We start from the raw sequence: 19418 nt of genomic DNA on the forward strand, positions 1-19418 counted from the left end.
TGGACAAAGTCTGTGATGATCTGAGGCGTTGGAACAACCTCCCCATCTCCCTTTTGGGACGAATAGCTACAGTCAAAATGAAAATATTACCTAAAATCAACTATCTTTTCTCCATGATTCCATTTAAACCCACATCAAAGTGGTTCCAATCATTAGACTCCGCTATTGGTAAATTCTACTCAAAGAATAAAAAGGCTAAAATCAGTTTGACTACCCTCCAGAAGAATAAATCCGAAGGGGGACTGGAGGCTCCCAACTTCATGTATTATTATTTATCCAACCAAATACAATATCTCACCAAATGGATACATCCTCATGAAGAATATAACCCCTGGCTGGAACTAGAACAGTTAGATTGTAACCAGATCAAAATCTCTGACCTTCCCTTTATCACTTCTGCCCTTAAACATCACTCCTGCTTCAAGAACCCTATGATCACTTCCACCTTGTCTGCTTGGTGGAAAGCACTGGAAACCACAGGCTCCCAATTAAAACCCAGTATACTCTCCCCAATCTGGCACAACCCTGATTTTGCAAACAACAAAATAGCTCTTTATTTCAGCACATGGGCAGAGAGAGGAGTCACTCACCTCCATCACCTTCTGGATGATAACACATTTAGGACATATATAAACTTATTCCAAACATTTGAAATAAGAAATGGAAATTTTCTTCAGTACCTACAGGTAAAGAAGACTATTACAAGTAGAATTCCATCGCTTCAGACTACTTTACAGCCAACGGATTTACAGCCACCTGAATTTGTCGACTACATTGTGAAACTCTCTCCAAGAAATAAGAAGAATCTCTCAAAAATTTATGGTTTACTCTCAAAGACACACTCTATACACCTACCAACTCAAAAATGGGAAAAAGATGTATCCAAATCTTTTGACTCTGATTTTTGGACCCAAATCTGTGAAAACACATTTAAAATGACTAAAAACACCAACTTGCAATTGATCCAATTTAAGGTGCTTCACAGAACGCATATAACGCAATATAAACTGTACAAAATGGGCTTCTCACGCTCAGACACATGTACGCAATGCACCCAAAACATGACTGACACTTACTTTCACGCTCTGTGGCTTTGTACACCCGTCTATCAATTCTGGGTAACAATCACGCAGAAACTCTCCAATATTTTGGACTGCAGGATTCCACATTCCCCGAACGTTTGCCTAATTGGTGATCTAACGCAAACAGCCCTTCCAGACATTCATATCCAACCCACACTTGCAGCTATCGCCATTGCCAAAAAGACAATTTTAGTTAACTGGAAAGATAAGAAAGCCCTCAACATCATCCATTGGCTGAACCTCCTCACAGAACACATTTCACTTGAGAGAATATCTACTATCAGAAAAAACCAATTGGACTCCTTCAAAGAAAAATGGTCTCCATTTATTAAATAAATAAATATTAATCTATAGCCTCCGCTTGTATGTGGGCGTATGCCATTTCCCTCATAAAATTGTAATTATTATTCTGTCTGTGTGTATGGTCTGACTTCTCTCTGCTTTATTTCAGTTTATTAACCCTCTACCTTTTTAAGTAGGATGGCACCATGGACTTCAAGGCTGTGTGCATGCACTAGTGGTGTCCCTTCCCTATTGCTCTTGGGGTTGCTCTCTGGCTCTGCGGGGCCGGCGTGGCTCGGGCCCCTCTGCCTGGGGGTGGGTGTCCCCGGTGTCTCTCCCTTTGAGCCCTGGGTCTGCTGGGTTTGTGCGCTCTCCCGGGGCCTTGGGGGTGGCGGCGGCTGGTCTCTTCTGGGGCGCCCTGGCTGGCCCTGGGGTTTGGGGTGGGTCGGCCCTCCGGTCGCTCCCCTGTCCTTTCCTGCTCTGCTTCCCTCCTCCTTCCTCCTCTCCTGCCTGGCCGCTCGTCCTCGTCCCTCTCCCTCCCCTGGGGGGGCTGGGGGCCCTCCGCTGCCTGGGAGTCTGGCATGGGGGCCGGGTGGTCTCTCTGGGGGGGTGGCTCTGGCTCATCCGGGCACAGGCCTTGGTACTTGCCTGTGTGCCGCCACTGGAGATAAATTTCTGCTGGCTGGGGGCTTCTGTCCGGGCCCGGTGCTGTCCTGGGGAGTAGTGGGGTGGGTGGGGTCTCGGTGGTGCTGCGGGGTGGGCGCCCTGCATCCTGGACGTGCCGGCTCCGGGGTGGGCGTGGGGGCTCATGGCCCTTGCTTCCTAGTGGTGCGGCCTGGTCCTCCCTCCGGGGCAGGGTGCTGCATGCAGCTGGCCCGTGGTCAGGCTGTGGCGCCTACCAGGGCGCTGGTCGAGCGCTGCGACTTCTGGGGGTTTCGGTGCTGGCCGGGCCGGTCGGGTTCGTGTGGGCCCACCTTGGCCTCTTGCCTCCGGGCTCTGGGGGCCCTCTGCATCAGTACCGGTGGTCTTACTACCTGTCTCCCCCGCTGCTCTCTCCTCATGGGCCGGATCCACACCAGACTGCCTCTTACTGTGCACTTCACATACTTCACACATCACTGTATATAGTTACTCTTAGGTACATATAGGGACACAACAGCTAGGGCCCCGAGAGCAGGTGGGGGCAGGAGTGATGGGCTCTATGGTGGGGCGGATGGCAGGGCTCTACGGCCTTGTCTCTTCCCCATCACCCTCTTGCTTGCCTCCCCTGCTCTCTAATTTCTTTTTAATGCACCACACACACTCACACCTTGGGGGTAGGTCTGGGACGGCTCGGGGAACTTGGGCCAGGGTAGGCTGCAGAGTAGCCATCCTCTGTGGTCCTCTGGCCCGCCCCCTGGACGCCTCGCCCAGCCTCCCCACTTTTAATGCACCACATGACACTCAGGGTTACACTATCACGGTGCAGGGATAATGTCTCCAGTCTGGGATCGGGAGACATATTAACAGGGAGTAATGGGGGGATCTCACTAATATGGCCTCACTGGTGGGACCCGGCCCCCTTATGGGGTGGCGGGGGTGGACCATCATCCGTGTTGCTGTGGCTGGGGGGTCCCCGGGACCTGGGGGCTGTGGTCGGGGGGGGGTTCTCCTGCGTGCCCGACGGGTCCGGGCAGGTGCGATGGCTCTTGGTGGGCTGCGGGGGCTGGATTGGCCGTCCTGGTGGGCGCTGTGGCTGTACTGCGGGCTGATGACATGTGGTGGCTCTGTCCTGGTGGGTTGTCAGGGCGCATTGCGGGGAGTGGGGGCCCTGGGTGTACTGCGCTCACCTGGGGCCTGGTGCGGGGGGTATGCGGGGTGCCTCCCTGTCGGCATCGCCGGGCCCCACCACACTGTCCATTTTTACCCCCTGGACTCACATCGGGTCCCGGCTCCGATTTCCTCTGGCCGGCTCCCGGTGGTGGCCTGCCTTGTGATGGGCTGGTTGCCATCCCTTCGGTGGGCCGCTCGGCCCCTGTGTCTGGCTTCCTGGCTGTGTGGGGCCGTTGGCCCCCTCGGGGGGGGGGTGAGAGGGGGTGGGGGTGGGCGGGTGGGGTGGGGGGTTTGGTGGGGACTGGGGTGGGCGGGGTTAGGGTTTGGGTGGCGGGTGGGTCCTCGTGCCCCGGGCCACCTGGGTCGGTCTGGGCGCGCAGGGGGTGTCGGTAGCTGCTCTCTCTTGTTCTCCGGGTTCGCGTCGTTCACGGTGGCCCCGGTGGCTCTCTGGGGGTGCCGCCCTGTGGCTCCTACGGCCCGGGGGGAGGGATGCCCTGTTGACTTGGCCCTGCCTTGCCGTGACTGCTGTTCTGGGCTTCGGGGTTCTTCACACTTGCATGTTTGATCAGGTCTTGCCAGCTACTGCCGAGTCCCATTTCAGCGATTGATGGGTCCCGCCAGAATGTGCTGAGAATTTCTCCAGTCTCTACCCTAAACTCATTCTCTCTCGCACTAGTATCCTTTTCTGGCCTATTCTGTTCTATTCTATACTATCAAGACACTCACAATTATGGTGCTCAGTACCATTTGTTCATTTATTATTGAATCTCTTTTTCTTTTGTGTTGGTTTGGTTTTCTTTTCTTTTTTCAAATTTTTATTTTTATTTATTTATTTTTTTTTATTGATGGACAGTTAGTAGTTGGGCATAACACACCACCTTACAATCTTTAATTGCAATAGCAATGCCTGTTATTTTCTATCCCTGTTCATCCTGTTCGTCCTGTCCAGTCTTTGTTTACCCCACACATCACTGAGGTGTAGCACTGCCCTCCCTGGCTCATAATAGGGAATTCTAATAAAGAATATCTGCTTAGCTTTCAGGGAGGGCCGGTGATGGTCACACACACATGCACTAAATATTAAAATATTTGGCTGCAAGACTAAAATATGCATCAATCTCATATAATGTTGACTCCCCTTTTGTGGAGTCAAACAATGAGAACAAATGCAGACAAAAAAAAAGAAAAAAAAAAAAGAAAATGACACTTTATGATGACAAGCTAAGGGAACAGAGGCTGCAGGAGATGTAAGTAAATGGTCCAATATGACAACAGTAGCTGAGTAGACGACAGTAACGCTCTCCTCAGCAGCTGCGTGGCAGCAGACCACCAGAGCACTAACCAACAGGTTGAAGTTGTTTTGCGTGAGAACAACATTTGTTCTCACATATGCTGGCTTTCTTAAACCACAAAGCAGCTCTGCGTTAACTATGTTTCAGCAAATTGAAGCAACTAGCACTTGCAACACACCCCTAACCTGGCCGTCCTACAGAAGGAAGCTGACATGCTTACTCCATAATCTGGCAAACATATACTCTACAGTGTTGGAAAAAAAGTTTTGGGACACCCTTAAAAGGTTACACAGTCTCAAATATTGTCATGAAATATTTGTGAAAAAGTCTTTTTTTTTCCTCTTACTTACATCGAGGAGTCCCTTGATGCCTTAACAGGCGCTCGCTGGTTCTCAACCATGGACCTTGCCAGTGGTTACAACCAGGTTCCAGTTGCAGAGGTAGATAGACCTAAAACAGCCTTCTGTACTCCGTTTGGCCTCTTTGAATGGAATCACATGCCTTTTGGCCTCTGCAATGCCCCAAGCACCTTCCAGAGGTTGATGCAACGGATCTTTGGCGATCTGCAATGCCAGTCGTTGCTATTGTATCTTGATGACATTGTGGTTTTCTCTTCCACCGTGGCCCAACACCTGGAAAGATCGGAGGTGGTGCTCAGGCGGCTGCAGCAGAAGGGCCTCAAGGCTAAGCTCACCAAGTGTGCCTTTTTCCAGCGGGAGGTGCGTTTTTTGGGCCATGTGATCTCTGACCAAGGTGTTGCTTCCAACCCCAGCAAGGTGGAGGTGGTCGCAAATTGGCCACCTCCAACTACCATCTCTGAACTGCGGTCGTTTCTCGGTTTTGCAAGTTATTACCGCCGGTTTGTGGAAGGTTTTGCTAAGTTGGCTGCTCCTCTACACAGGCTGGTGGCAGAGATGGGGGGCACCAAGTCTGGGAAGAGATCAAAGCATGTAATTGCTGAAAAGTGGTCCGACGACTGTCACCAGAGCTTTGAGGCACTTAAGACCAAACTTACCACCGCACCTGTGCTGGCTTATGCCGACTTCTCCCTCCCCTTCATCCTGAGGTCGACGCAAGTCATGGTGGTTTAGGAGCAGTGCTGTTTAGGAGCTGGGTGTCAATATAAGGCCAATTGCTTATGCAAGCAGAGGTCTGCGGCCCACTGAGCGCAATATGGACAGCTATAGCTCCATGAAGCTGGAGTTTTTTGCACTCAAGTGGGCTATGACTGAAAAATTCAGGGAATATTTGCTTGGTCATAAGTGTGTGGTCTATACTGACAACAATCCGCTTAGCCACCTGTCATCTGCCAAGCTTGGTGCCACGGAACAACGCTGTGCCCATCTTGCACTCTTTGATTTTGACATCCGATACCGCTCGGGGAGGGTTAACAAGAACGCTGATGCGTTGTCCCGCCAGCATCTTTCTGGTGCACAGAACATGAAAGCTATGCTCCCTGGCACATCACTTCCTGTACCCTTGCAACAAGCCCTGCAGTTGGAAGAGTCCAAAGCAACCCAAGCTGCTATCGCAGCTTTGCCTCATTATGCCCCTTCTAATCTACTTCAACTTCGGCAGGCTGATCCTGTTATCCAGGAAGTTTTGGAGTTCTGGATACAGAAGTGGCATCCAAACCAGACAGAACGCCGACATCTTTCTCCACCTGCCTTGGCTCTCCCGCACCAATAGGACCGCCTGGTGGAGAGGGGTGGGATCTTGTATCGGCAGGTCTATCATCCTGATGGTGCCGTGGCAATTTTGCAGCTGCTGTTGCCGGCCACCTTGAAAGAGGAGGTGCTAACCGAAGTTCACCAGTGGCAGGGCCACCAAGGTGTGGAGAGGACCTTGGAGCTGCTACGGCAGTGGTGCTATTGGCCAGGCATGTCCTCTGATGTGGCACAGTGGTGCCAGTCTTGTGAGAGGTGCCAGGTTGCCAAAAACACACAGCATGTTGCTCGCAGCTTCATGGGGCACCTGCTGGCCTCTCGGCCAAATGAAATCCTCACCATGGACTTCACTGTGCTGGAACCCACCCATACTGGGATTGAGAATGTCCTCGTCATGACCGACGTTTTCAGTAAATATACACTGGCCATTCCTACCCATGACCAACGCGCTCCCACTGTGGCTCAGGTTTTGGTCACGGAATGGTTTTGTAAGTTTGGTGTCCCGGCCCATATACATTCTGATCAGGGTCGCAATTTTGAAAGCTGTCTGATTCAGCAGCTTTGTAGCCTTTATGGCACTGAAAAATCTCTCACCACTCCATACCATCTGGCTGGCAATGGGCAGTGTGAACGGTTCAATCGAACACTCCACAACTTGCTGCACACTCTGCCTGTCTCTCGGAAGGGGGACTGGCACTCCTGTCTGCCCCAGCTCCTGTTCTCCTATAATACCACCCTCCACCAGTCGACTGGTGAATCTCCATCCTTGTTAATGTTTGGCCAGGAGCCCCGGCTCCCAGTTGATTTTCTGTTGGGTCGTGTTCAGGATCCTGTTGGTGACATCACCGAGTGGATTCAGGAGCACCAGACCCGCTTACAGATTGCCTTTGAGGGTGCCCAAGAGATTTTGAGAGTCGCAGCAGAGCGTCGCAAGAACAATCATGATCGGCGTGTTCACACTGCTCCACTGCAGGAGGGTCAGTGGGTGTTGTTACGGGACTTCAGTGTGAAGGGGCGCACAAACATTTCAAGTGTCTTGCTGGACTATTTAGTACAACGTGCAAGTGGCGTCAAGTAGGTCACTGGTCATTTGTTATGCCTGGTTCAGTTAGGGCAGGGTCCTGTACACATGTTAAAGGCCTGATCTATTTGTAGGAAGCTACGGCGGCTAACCTGCTTCTGTCGTGCTCCATCTTCCCCGTGTGTGTGTGTGTGTGTGTGGCTCTCAGCCATCTGCAGGTACATGGCCTGTTTTGTTTTCGGGTAAGGCATTACCTTATCATTTTGCATCATTAACCTATGTCTTTTTGTGTTGTTTGGGTGTTTAGTGGCCAATTGGCTCTGATTCCTGCTGCTGCTTTGCTGCAGCTACAGTTTGCCTCGGGTGCCGCAGGCTGAGCTGCTTCACTAGCTTCGAGGCTACCAGCATCAGGTCTACCTCCTCACAGTTCCGCGCTGCTCCGTCGCGTGGTTGTATGATTGGCCAACACTGAGCATCGACGAAGCAGCTGGGTTTCGTTTTATTATTGTGGTATATTTGCACTGTTGGCTTTTTATGTCGAGCCTCTGGCTCTTGTATTTTAAACAAAGTAAACAGTGGGGACACTCTCCCATTATTTGTTAAGTGCTGTTATTTCTATTAATTTGGCCCTGAGTTTGCTTTGGTTTAATCATTTTGTTTAAATTTCTTGTCTTTTTGTGATTTAGTAATTATTTTATGTTCTGTATATTTTTTGATTACCGGATATGTTTTTTTTCTTTGATTTTGTGATTAGATATATGTTGTAATTTAGTCTTTGGTTTGTTTTTGGTTAGGTTTTTATTGTTTTCCAAGTGAGTAGTTTAAACAACGTGGCCTCAGTTTGTTCTGATGTATTTTAGCAAATCAAGCTAATGTTCTGCTGCGTGTTGTTATGATGGGAGGCTGCTGAGGGTCGGAGTGTTTCTGAGAACAAACCCGAGTTAAGCTCGAAGTTCTGCTCTGGATCTGTTCCACTGAACACACAAACTAACACACAACACAGCAGTGGACGTGCTTCTATGTTGTGAGTTTTCTTGGTGAGACAATAAATAGTTTTCTGACTCGTTCTTAACCAGGCAGCCTGTGTTAAGTTGTGATTATCCCCAGCTGACATGGGCGTGATTCCTGAACAATCACCAGGTGTTAAACACCTGACAGGATGACAAGCTGATCGGTAGCACAATGAGTAAAACAGTGAGCTTGTAATTTTATCGCTGGTTAACGTGGTTTCGAATCCTCTCGTCGTACTTGAAAAATATGTGTTTTTTACTTCAGCCCGCACATTTCTTTTTACTGTCTGTAGATGATATTTACACGGATATAGACTTTATTAAGTAGTGATGCCGACATTTTTCGGCGAGGTCTTCTTTATCTGGTATCTTTATTTCACGTAAAGCCAGGTCTGATCGTGACGAATCTGCAGACGAAACATCTGGAGATGGCAACTATTGCCAGGTAACCTGATCACCAGTTAAACTGTAGCACCGGCAGCAACTGTCCACATTTACAGTTCATCCAGTGTACACTGGCTTCTCACACTTGCCCTCTATGACTGGCTATATCATCAAGGTGCATCTCACTATGCCTCCGCTTCCACATTCGTCTCTGCAACAACACACACCGCTGCAGCGCTCATCCTTAACTCACCCTCACTCACACACATGCACACACACACACCGCAACCTGCCTAGGTTAATATAAAGGACAGCAGGCTAACAGGTAACTGACACAGTGTTCACTTGTTGTCATGGTTACGGCAATGGCCGCTATATCTCGCAATGGAAAATCCTCAACAAATCCGTGGATCCAGACTACAGACCTGATCAAAATCTTAAGACCAGTTGAAAAATAGCTAGAATTTACCTTTTGCACATTTGGATCTTAATAAGGTTTTAAGTAGAGCTGCAATATGCAAAAGCAAGAAGGGGGAGTGAGACAAAAAGCACTTTGAAAAAGTAATTTATTGAAAACAACAAGTAAACTGAAATAGGCTGTTTATCAGCTGATCAAAAGTTTAAGACCAATGCTCAAAAAATTACAAAAAACTCTCCAAACCAGAACAAAACATTTTCTCAGTTTTTCTCACCGTTCTTGTTAATCTCTTCAAAAATTCGTTTGGGCATGCTTGATGTGAGTGTTTCCAGGAGGCTGGTGGGAACATTGCTCCAAGTGGTGAAGATGGCTTCACGAAGGGCATCAACTGTCTGGAACTGATGGCCATTTTTATAAACTTCCCTTGCCATCCATCCCCAAATGTTCTTTATGGGATTTAAATTAGGGGAACATGCGGGATGGTCCAAAAGAGTGATGTTATTCTCCCTGAAGAAGTCCTTCGTCAAGCGAGCATTGTGAACTGCAGCATTGTCCTGTTGAAAAACCCAGCTGTTACCACAGACAAGGGCCCTCAGTCATGAGGGATGCCCGCTGCAACATCTGCACGTAACCAGCTGCCGTTTGACGACCCTGCACCACCTGAAACTCCAGTGTTCCACTGAATGAAAAAGCACCCAGATCATGATGGACCCCCCTCCACTGTGCCGGGTAGAAAACATCTCAGGTGGGATCTCCTTGTCAAGCCAGTAATGTTGGAAGCCATCTGGACCGTCAAGGTTACATTTTTTCTCATCAGAGAATAAAACTTTTTTCCACCTTTCAATGTCCCGTGTTTGATGCTCCCTGGCAAAGTCTAAACGGGCAGTTTTGTGGCGTTGTAGGAGACGAGGTCTTTGAATTCGTTTTTTGTTTTTGAAACCCTTTTCCCACAGATGCCGTCTGATGGTTATTGCACTGCAGTCGGCACCAGTAAGGGCCTTAATTTGAGTTGAGGACCGCCCTGTGTCTTGACGGACAGCCAATCGGATCCTCCGGCTCAGCGCAGGTGTAATTTTTTTGGGTCTACCACTCGACTTTTTTGTTCCATAATGCTCAGGATCTTTCAAAAAATTTAGAATGACTGTCTTACTGCATCCAACCTCAGCAGCAATGGCACGCTGCGAGAGGCCTTGTTTATGCAGCTCGACGATCCGACCACGTTCAAGAAGAGAAAGCTTCTTAGCTTTAGCCATCAGGAGGGCATGACCGTGTGAATGCCTGACAGAAGATGAGAATTTTGAGCAGATTTGGGCTTTTATAGCCTGTGGTCTTAAACTTTTGATCAGCAGATAAACAGCCTATTTCAGTTTACTTGTTTTCAATAAATTACTTTTTCAAAGTGCTTTTTGTCTCACTCCCCCTTCTTGCTTTTGCATATTGCAGCTCTACTTAAAACCTCATTAAGATCCAAATGTACAAAAGGTAAATTCTAGCTATTTTTCAACTGGTCTTAAGATTTTGATCAGGTCTGTATAAACTGCATCACTGCCAAAATCTAATGAGGTGGTCCTTTTGCCATTTCTGACCTTCCCAGAAAATTTCACCCAAATCCGTTTGTTTTAAACTAATGTTGCAGACGGACAGACAGATTCACAGACAAATGTACGCCGATCGTCACATAACTCCGCTGCATTCCGTGGCAAGTAATTAACAAATCGACACCGAGAGGAAAGTCGCCCTGCACATGTTGACTATGTTAGGCTCAACATACAGCTGTAAGCCAGCTTCTCAACTATGAATATAATCCAAACTAAATATGGTTCCAGACTCATCAATGAGCTTTAAATGTGGTTGAGAATGACCCTGACACCATTCAGACCACGATTCAGAATACTGGCAGCTCAGTTCTCCCATTAAGCAGCAGGGGTATAAGGGGAGTGATACAAGACAGAAAAAAATGTAAAGGTGTTCAACTGTTTAAATTTTTTGAGATTTAGGTATTGTTAAAGATGTAATCAGTTGGTTCAGGTTGTTCAGTCATTATTTTTCACTTTATTTTAGAATGTACAGTTATATTGAAAGTTATTTATTAATAAATGTTGTCAAAATGTTTCCGAACCGTACTGAATTTATTTGATTTGATGGTCAGTTATTGATTACATGCAGACACTAATAAAACTACCAGGTTACATCAACATATATCACACTAATTCAAGTTAGGCATTAAGATTTTCTGGATCTTTGCTTTAATGCATTTTCTCTGACTGGACCTCTTTGAATTTTAGTTGAATACCCCTGCGCTAAACAGCACGTTGGCCCTCTTTTTGAATACAAAAAACACCCAAACATGGAACAGTCGACCAACTTACAGTAATAGGCACACTCTGCAGGAAGAGTTTTTTTCACCGAAGCACAGTTTAATAAACATGTTAAGTGCATATATATTCCTTTCTTTCTTGAATCTGTTTCCTCATGCAAAATGAAATACGATTAATATAGATTAAAAATGAATGATATTTAGTCATGATTAATCTAAATCCCCCCGCAGCAACTCTGTGATTAATCTGATTAAAAATGTTAATCGTTTGACAGCGGTTATATATATATATGTATATATATATATATATATATATATATATATATATATATATATATATTAGGGCTGGGACTTTAACGCGTTAATTTCAATGAATTAATTACTGCTAAAATAACGTGTTAAAAATAATAACGCAAGTAATTGCACCCTCCTCAGTTCCCTCATTTCTGGCACACTGGTAACACTGATGAACACTCCAGCCCAGTAGGTGGCGGTAATGAACCTAAAGTCTGTTTGTAGCCATGAAGAAGAAGCACAGGAAGCACTGAGTGAAGTCAGGCACTGGTGAACAGTGAAGGAAGACGAGATTGAGCTTGTGGGGCAGAAAGTTTCCTTTTAAAACTCTTCCTGATGGCAGCTTGGATAAAAGCCTGGTTGTGTGCAAATTGTACAGCAAAGAGTTTTCTGATCACTGCGTCACTTCAAGCCGACGGTATCACCTCAGTGTAAAACATGTTGCTGTTAGCACCAGAGCTAACGTTAGCTACGAGTCATGCTAACGGTAACGGTGTAGCCATCCCATAATAGACCACGTTTCTAAACAGTGCTTAAGTTTACAGAAAGTCTTAAAATGTTGAATATAATCGCTATAATTGCACTTAGATTTGCAGTAATCTGTGAACGTAGCAGACAGATGAAAAATGCAGCTAAATAGAACTGAAACATTTTTGTGGTTTAAGTTTTTACTCCATTGAGGCTCTGCCTCCTTGGAAAAGGAATAACCTAAACAACGAAAACATCTATTTTAATAACTTAATTATTAACTTCTTGTTTATAAAAAAATTACATAAATAAAAATTGATATTCCGATAAAAAGAGCCATTAAAATTATACCATTTATTAGACCCAGAAAAGATGAAAACAGAATGAGTCTCTGGATTTTCAACTTTCTGAAGCTCCTTGAACTACTTATGCTGAATTTATGTGCCATACAGTGGAAAAAAACAACTAAATTCAGGCATTGTCATCAAAATCCCTTTTTTCTGTATGTCCTATTTTCCTTTTTTTGAATAAATTTTAAATTATAAACACGTACATGTCTATTCATTGATTCAACTGTCAACCACAATTTTATTTGAATTGAAAAACTTCACTTATTGTGTCAAATATTGCTATTTGACAAAACTGCAATTAAATGTAATTAATTAATTACAAAGCCTGTAATTAATTAGATTAATTTTTCAAATCACGCCTACCACTAATACATATATATATATATATATATATATATATATATATATATATATATATATATATATATATATATATATATATATATATATGATATGCAATATAGGACACTGTTAGTGTGAAGTAAAATACAATAACAATACAATAATACAATAACTTTATTATGAATGAACCCTTAAGCTGCTTTAAGGGGAAAAGGGGAATGTGGGGATTATTGGATCCACTGTCGTAATTAACAGACTTGAACAGATGTCAGGAATAAACAAAGAAAGTTAAGGCAATTTCATTGAAATGACTGAAATTAGTTCAGCCAATAGCTGCCGAGGATCCAGGAACCACTTGTGGGAGTCGAGACCTCATTGTGTATTACTGGCAAAAAGGCTCTCCTTTTTACTGAAAAGTAAAGAAAACTTTTTTTTATTGTATTTTTTCTGCTTTCAGTGCAGAGGATAGCATTTTCTATTCACATTGAATTCATGAATGCACTTATGCATGCACAAACACATATAACACAGCCACAGCTTACAAACCTCACACTCTCACCAAAAGAAAAGCTGAATAACCTTACCTTCCTCTATAAAGAAATCCACTCATTTTCAGCTGAATAACTTAAAGAAATACACAAATGCTCTTCAGATTCCCATAGCTCTGACAGACCCTCTTTATATATTTCCTAAGCCATTGGGTAAGGATGAGTCTTCAATCTGACAGTTTCCACAGACCACATCTGTTTATCTCCCAGGTGTCAGCCGAGTTCCAGTAAACGGACAAAGGAAAAATATCAGTGGCAAAAAGTAGAGATGTGAATAGACAGGAGTCTTCCAGCCAGCTGTATCTGACTCTTCAGACCCAGAGTCGAGTGACCACAGTCAAGTTGTCTGGCCACGAGGCTACCGGAGGAGCAAGCCAAGCACCCATGCAGTCATTTGACGTGGCAGAGAGAGCAGGAAGGAGAAGAGGTAAACACCACTGGGGAGCAAAGGTACACAGAGGCTGCCTGGTTCAGCATGAAAGAGTGATCTGTTTCAACTTGTTCCCAAACAGCCTCTTCGCTAGGTGTGTGCGTGTGTGTGTGTGTGTGTGTGTGTGTGTGTGTGTGTGTATCAGCATGTGTACAAACCACACTAATGACTCCCTGCCACTGCTTGTAAAACAGTCACTAAACTGTCAGTTGACTATTTGCCTGTGGTACTTTTTTAAGGCAGGGTGGAGCACAAGGAGTATTGTGTGTGTGTGTGTGTGTGTGTGTGTGTGTGTGTGTGTGTGTGTGTGTGTGTGTGTGTGTGTGTGTGTGTGTGTGTGTGTGTGTGTGTGTGTGTGTGTGTGTGTGTGTGTGTGTGTGTGTGTGTTTATGCATCACCTCTTCCCCTGCAGGTGTGTATGACATGTTGGAGCAGGTAAAACAAGGTATGATTCCACACACTCCAATGTAAAGCAAACACAAAGTTGCTTTACCTTTTTGTCTGTGGGCCATACACAGATACATACAGAAGACACATTTTAAATTTAAAAAAAAAAAAAACTTAGATATATAAGAGAGGCTATTAGCAGTTTCTTGAGAAAGCAGCTCAAATGAATCACAGATAAGCTGTACTAACTCTATCCAGAGCAGCACACTGAGTCTGGTTGAGCAAGGTCGACATCAAAGACAGGCAATGGCAGGTCCAGAGTCAGCAGCAGAAATCTGATCAGTGTTTGTGGAAATTCATCTTCAGTGCTTTTCTTAGCAAGAGGTTGTGGTCTGCTGAAATGTGGGTCTGCATGTGAAAAAAAAAGTAATTTGATAGTTTCATAAATAATCACATAGTGTATGAATTTACCTGAGAAGCAAACCTTTATTTGATCATAGTATAGTAAAAAATAAAATAAAATAAAATAAAAATAAATCAGATTTCTGACCTTCTATCATTTGCCATTTTTATTTACTGTTGCTTTTTGCTGTCATTTCCTTTAATTCTCTGCTTGATTTTTATTCTGAAACATCTACAATAAAATACAGTTTAACAGAAACAGTGTGCCAGTATGTAAGACTTGTATTTGCTCTTTACAATATCAAGTCACAAAATCATATTTATCCTGATTTATTACTGACTTTGCTACAAAACAGCTTTAAAAATACTTTATCATAACTAGACATAAATGAATTAATTACAAGATTCATTTTGTAAATGTCCAGAGTTGTCCATACTGATTCCCATCAGGCAGAAAGTCATATCAGACATTTGTGATTTTTCATTGTTTGGCTTCAGAGATTTCTAGTTGTACTTTATAAATGCAATATTTCTTAGCTCAGAAGTATTAGACTTCTAAGAAATCTTTAAGGGGAAGATTTTTAACGTGGTCTCTGGATTGTCTCTGGATGGTTAGTAGTCATGTAAAATTTACATAACTCCGACATATGCACAAAAACTGGAGTGTCATGACTGCGAGTGAACTGAACCTCTACACATGCTGATAGCAGCCATGAACCAAGAATCAATGAAAAGGCAACCACAGGAGTGATGTTGGACAACGGGAAATTTGAAGAAATTCATCATGAAGCAGAGATTCTCTGACAGTGGAGAGCAACAATCAATAGTCTCTTTTTGATTTTCATGTGAAGAAGACAACAAAATAGAGAAAAAATAGCACAGTGATCATAACTGACTAAAATTTAACATTTGAGAAAAATATGAAATGGAAAGAGACCTAGTGAGAAATGAACTACAGCATTCTATGCCAGCATAAAATCAATAACGACCCACTAGCAAAAAATGTAGTATGGCCCTATAAACAGACAGTGTTCCTGAAATCAAACGCATGCAGCATGGGGAGGCTTTTACAACAGACATTCCAAATTCAGGGCTTTGTGAAATCTGTCACCTACACATACCTGTCCTGTTGGCTTTTGGTAAATTCGTGGAATTTCTCTTTCCCCTCTCTTTTGCTCTCTCGACCAGAGCAGAGATATCCACACATAGCCCCACATTCCACACATGCAGCTGGTTCACTCAACGGTGCTGTGGAGCTGTGGGACCAAATGCTGCAGTTCTGGAGGAGACAGAACATCAGGGGCTGGACTGAGAAGTTTCCTTTTGCTGAGCCGAACATGCTGCAATTATCCAAAACAACAACCCTTCACTCAGTGTGACTTACTGCTCGGGGCCTTTTGGAGTCTTAAATGTTTTTGCATTTTTTTTTTTATGTATGTCATGATTATAGTGTAAGACAAGAGTTCCCAGTCTGGGACTTGGGATCCCAAGGCAATAGCAAAGACAATGATCATTTAAAGAAAGAAAAACAACTCATTTCTACTACATAAAATCTATTAAGTCTATTTTTTTCACATATCTCTGAAATTTAGCTTTTTTTGTTAATAAAAAACAAAGTAGTTTTACCTCATTCAGGATTCTAAACAGTATTTGATCGAAGATCTTCCTCTAGTGACACCTTAAGGGTCAACTGACGTTTGCTGCTGATCACATGGACAAAGGAAAGGCTTTATGGAGGAACGTTCTGTGGTCAGATGGAACACAAAATTAAGCTTTTTGCCCACAAACACCAGAATTATGTTTGGAGGAGAGAAAGTGAGGCAACCCTGCCATCAAGCATGGTGGTGGCAGTATAATGCTCAGGGATTGTCTTGCTGCCAATGGAACTGGTGCTTTACACATATATAATGAAATAATTACAGAGGAGGATTATCTCCACATTCTTCAGGAAAAAACAACTAAATCAGGCTGGAATTAAGGTTTTAGACTGTCCTTCCCAAAGTCCTGACTTAAACCCCAACAAAAACCTATGGACTGTGATAAGGAAACAAGTCTGTTTTCAGAAAACTATCAAATTACAATTAAACAAATAAATTAAATTTAGTTGAACTGCTCCAATACTGCCAAGAAAGAGTGATCAGAGATACAACTAGAAGCTTGTAGACGGCTACCAAAATCCCCTAATTGAAGGGAAAGTAATCAAAGGATGTTTACCAAAAATTAACACTGCTGTATATAAATGTAGAGTTCTTTTTTTTTTTAGTTTTTATTGTAATAGACAGAGAGAGAGACATGAAACATGGGGAGAAGAGTCGAGGAAGGACATCCAGCAAATGACCGTGAACTGGAATCAAATCCTGGTCACTGCGTCAGGGACGATAGCCCCTGTTTATGACTCACCTGCTCAACCTGTAGGGCTATCTGGGAGCCCGTATATGTAGATTTTTTTTTTTACATATTTCCAGAAGACTATAAACCAAATGCATGATTGTTTTTGTTTGTTTGTGTTTGAGACTCGTGTGTTTCAATTATTCCAGCATAGAAAATTAGGAGTTATAGAAGTCATTGATAACTGAAGACTGCTTGGATATATTTTCATCACTTTCTTGCCTTCAGCAAGTTCATAATGCAACAGCTCAACACATAGACAAGAACAAGGCTGCTGTGCATCATAGACTGCATACATGTTCTGTAAATATTTTTATGCAGTCTGTGATGCGTATGGTCTGAATGTGAATATGATTGTTTGTGTATTGAATGTGTAGCTCTGTGATAGACTGGTGACCTGTCCAGGTGTCCCTTGCCTTCACCCTAAGTCACCTGGGATAGACTCCAGCCCCCCATGACCCTAATGAGGGTTAAGTAGTGTATCGATAATGGATGGACGGATGGATGGATGATATGCAGGCTTTGTGGTTCCAAACTTACAGAAGTGTGTCAGATTCAGGTACCTCATGGTATCAACTTCTTTGTAATAGAACCATGGCACAAGCCCATTAGGAGAAGAGTTACCCACAATTACTTAGGCCTCTTGTACTTGTAAGAATGTCCGACATATTAAGGTATGTCCAAACCTGTTACACGCCATTCATTTTTTCAAAGCACAATGTTTTATATGCAGAAATATGCTTTTCCCGCTATGTCCGGGCCTCTATTTATTAGAACAACAAAACACCGACTGTAAACTTGATCAAAAGAGCTACTCTATTAAAAACACGAGCATATGCCTTTTCATGGAAACCTACAGTATGGATAGAACCCCATATTGGGCCAGTTGGATGTCATACAACTAAGAAATCAATAAATCTTTACCCCCCAGGGAGTAATTGATTCTCATCAATCAGACACTTCCTGTAGACCCAGCAGACTGCTGTTATGCACTGAACACACTGGATCCTAATAACACAGCAGTGTGCCTGCTGCCAGTAAATAACAGAACCATAAACACAGTGCAAAGGCATTAAATTGTCCACTTGTAGGTACATTTAAACTTAGATTAAGCAATGCTCAAAGTCTGCACTAAAATTGTTGATGTAGTTCACCTCAAACGTTTCTACATGGCAGCACAGATGACATCCCTGATTACCTCTCTGCCCCTGACTAGGATGGTGTGTCACGGTGGCAGCAGCAGTCTCCTCTCCATCTTCTTCAATTCACCTCCAATGGATCTGCCGCTCACATCCATGCACCAGTATCCCTTAATGAGCATTCTGTTCTCCCACCCCGGTTAGAGTGGACTGGATCCTTCCGCCAGCCACCTTAATTCTTCCATGCAGCTGGAGTCAGAGAGGTGCTGCTGCTCAGACACCACTGCCGATGCTACTGTTGCAGCTCATTGGTCGGTAGCATAGAGGACACACCCCCACCCACCCACACTCTCTCGCTACCCAATAAAGGACAGACTGGATGTGGTGATGCTCTTTGTCCTTCCCAGCAATGCTGTCTATCCAAACATCAAAGGCATGAGCCTCGTGATCTACTTTTGGCATGTGGGAGGCTCATCAGTCCATGGAAGAAGGTGCTGAATGGATGATAGGACAGGAGATCAGGGCTGTGCTCAGATGTCATACACAGATCTAGATTGCCATCTTTAGTATTATTTGTTGAAATTTGTAGGTTTAAACAACTTCAATTTTCATCTTACAATTAAATAGATTGGTATAATTGAACGCGAGTGTAATGGGGGAACAGAAAGGCTACAATAGGTGTAGGCCTAAAAGATGTCTACTAATGTTATGTCACTGTAAAGGAATAACTGAGTGACTCGTTTTTTAAATCTCTAAAAGTCTTGGAATAATTTTAAGCAAGGCTTAGCTTTCTTGTAAATTGTGAAAATATTTAGCACCTGAAATGTTGAAACCATAGCTATAAAATACCTTTTAGCTCATCATGATTAAAAAGATAACATTTTCAAATCATATGTATTTAGCAGCATAGCCATAAACTCTACATCCACAAAAATAATAATGCTCAGTTGGGGTGGTAATTTAAATGCAACAATGTTGATGAGTTGCAGTTTACAGTGGTGTTGAACTAGACCACGGGGGGTGGGGAGAAGAACCTTTTTCTGTATGTTGCCCTCTGTATGTTCATTTGTAAGGCGCTTATCCCATGTAAATCTATGTTGCAACTTAAGTATTTACACTTCACTGTAAGGCAACACATTATTTATTTCATCCATTTATTACAGAATTATAGAATTATAAAATAAAGTAGTTTTTTAATGTGCAGTAAAGGTAATAATGAAGCTCTTTGCCTGAATATTTTGATGTTTGAATTCAGCATATCTGCTATAAATGACAGCAACATGTACTCTGTATTGTAATTATGTTATAACAGCTGAGATTAAGTTAAGGTTGATAAATGATACCTGTGAATTCAAAGAACAGAGAATAATAAACTGCTGAAAGAG

The 19418-nt window shown here is 43.8% G+C and overlaps 1 protein-coding gene and 1 long non-coding RNA gene across 12 annotated transcripts in view; one reads left to right on the top strand and one right to left on the bottom strand.

Moving 5' to 3' along the window:
• The window catches only part of pde4dip (phosphodiesterase 4D interacting protein), a 170594-nt gene extending 152343 nt beyond the window's left edge, over positions 1 to 18251 (bottom strand). For 6 of the 11 annotated variants that reach the window (XM_055005984.1, XM_055005959.1, XM_055005989.1 and 3 more), the window contains exon 1: positions 15628 to 15860. In XM_055005984.1, the coding sequence (XP_054861959.1) occupies positions 15628 to 15845 (218 nt within the window). In that variant the 5' untranslated portion in view covers positions 15846 to 15860. Of the gene's footprint in view, positions 1 to 13323; positions 13466 to 15627; positions 15861 to 18092 lie in introns of those variants that run through there. The other 5 variants (XM_055005971.1, XM_055005963.1, XM_055005960.1 and 2 more) reach the window with 4 other exon arrangements.
• Positions 13576 to 19418, top strand: LOC129347775 (uncharacterized). The gene is made up of 2 exons (XR_008600023.1): positions 13576 to 13714; positions 15695 to 19418. It is a non-coding gene; the product is annotated as an uncharacterized LOC129347775 (long non-coding RNA).

Source organism: Amphiprion ocellaris, chromosome 2, assembly GCF_022539595.1.
Source record: "Amphiprion ocellaris isolate individual 3 ecotype Okinawa chromosome 2, ASM2253959v1, whole genome shotgun sequence".
Taxonomy (NCBI): domain Eukaryota; kingdom Metazoa; phylum Chordata; class Actinopteri; family Pomacentridae; genus Amphiprion; species Amphiprion ocellaris.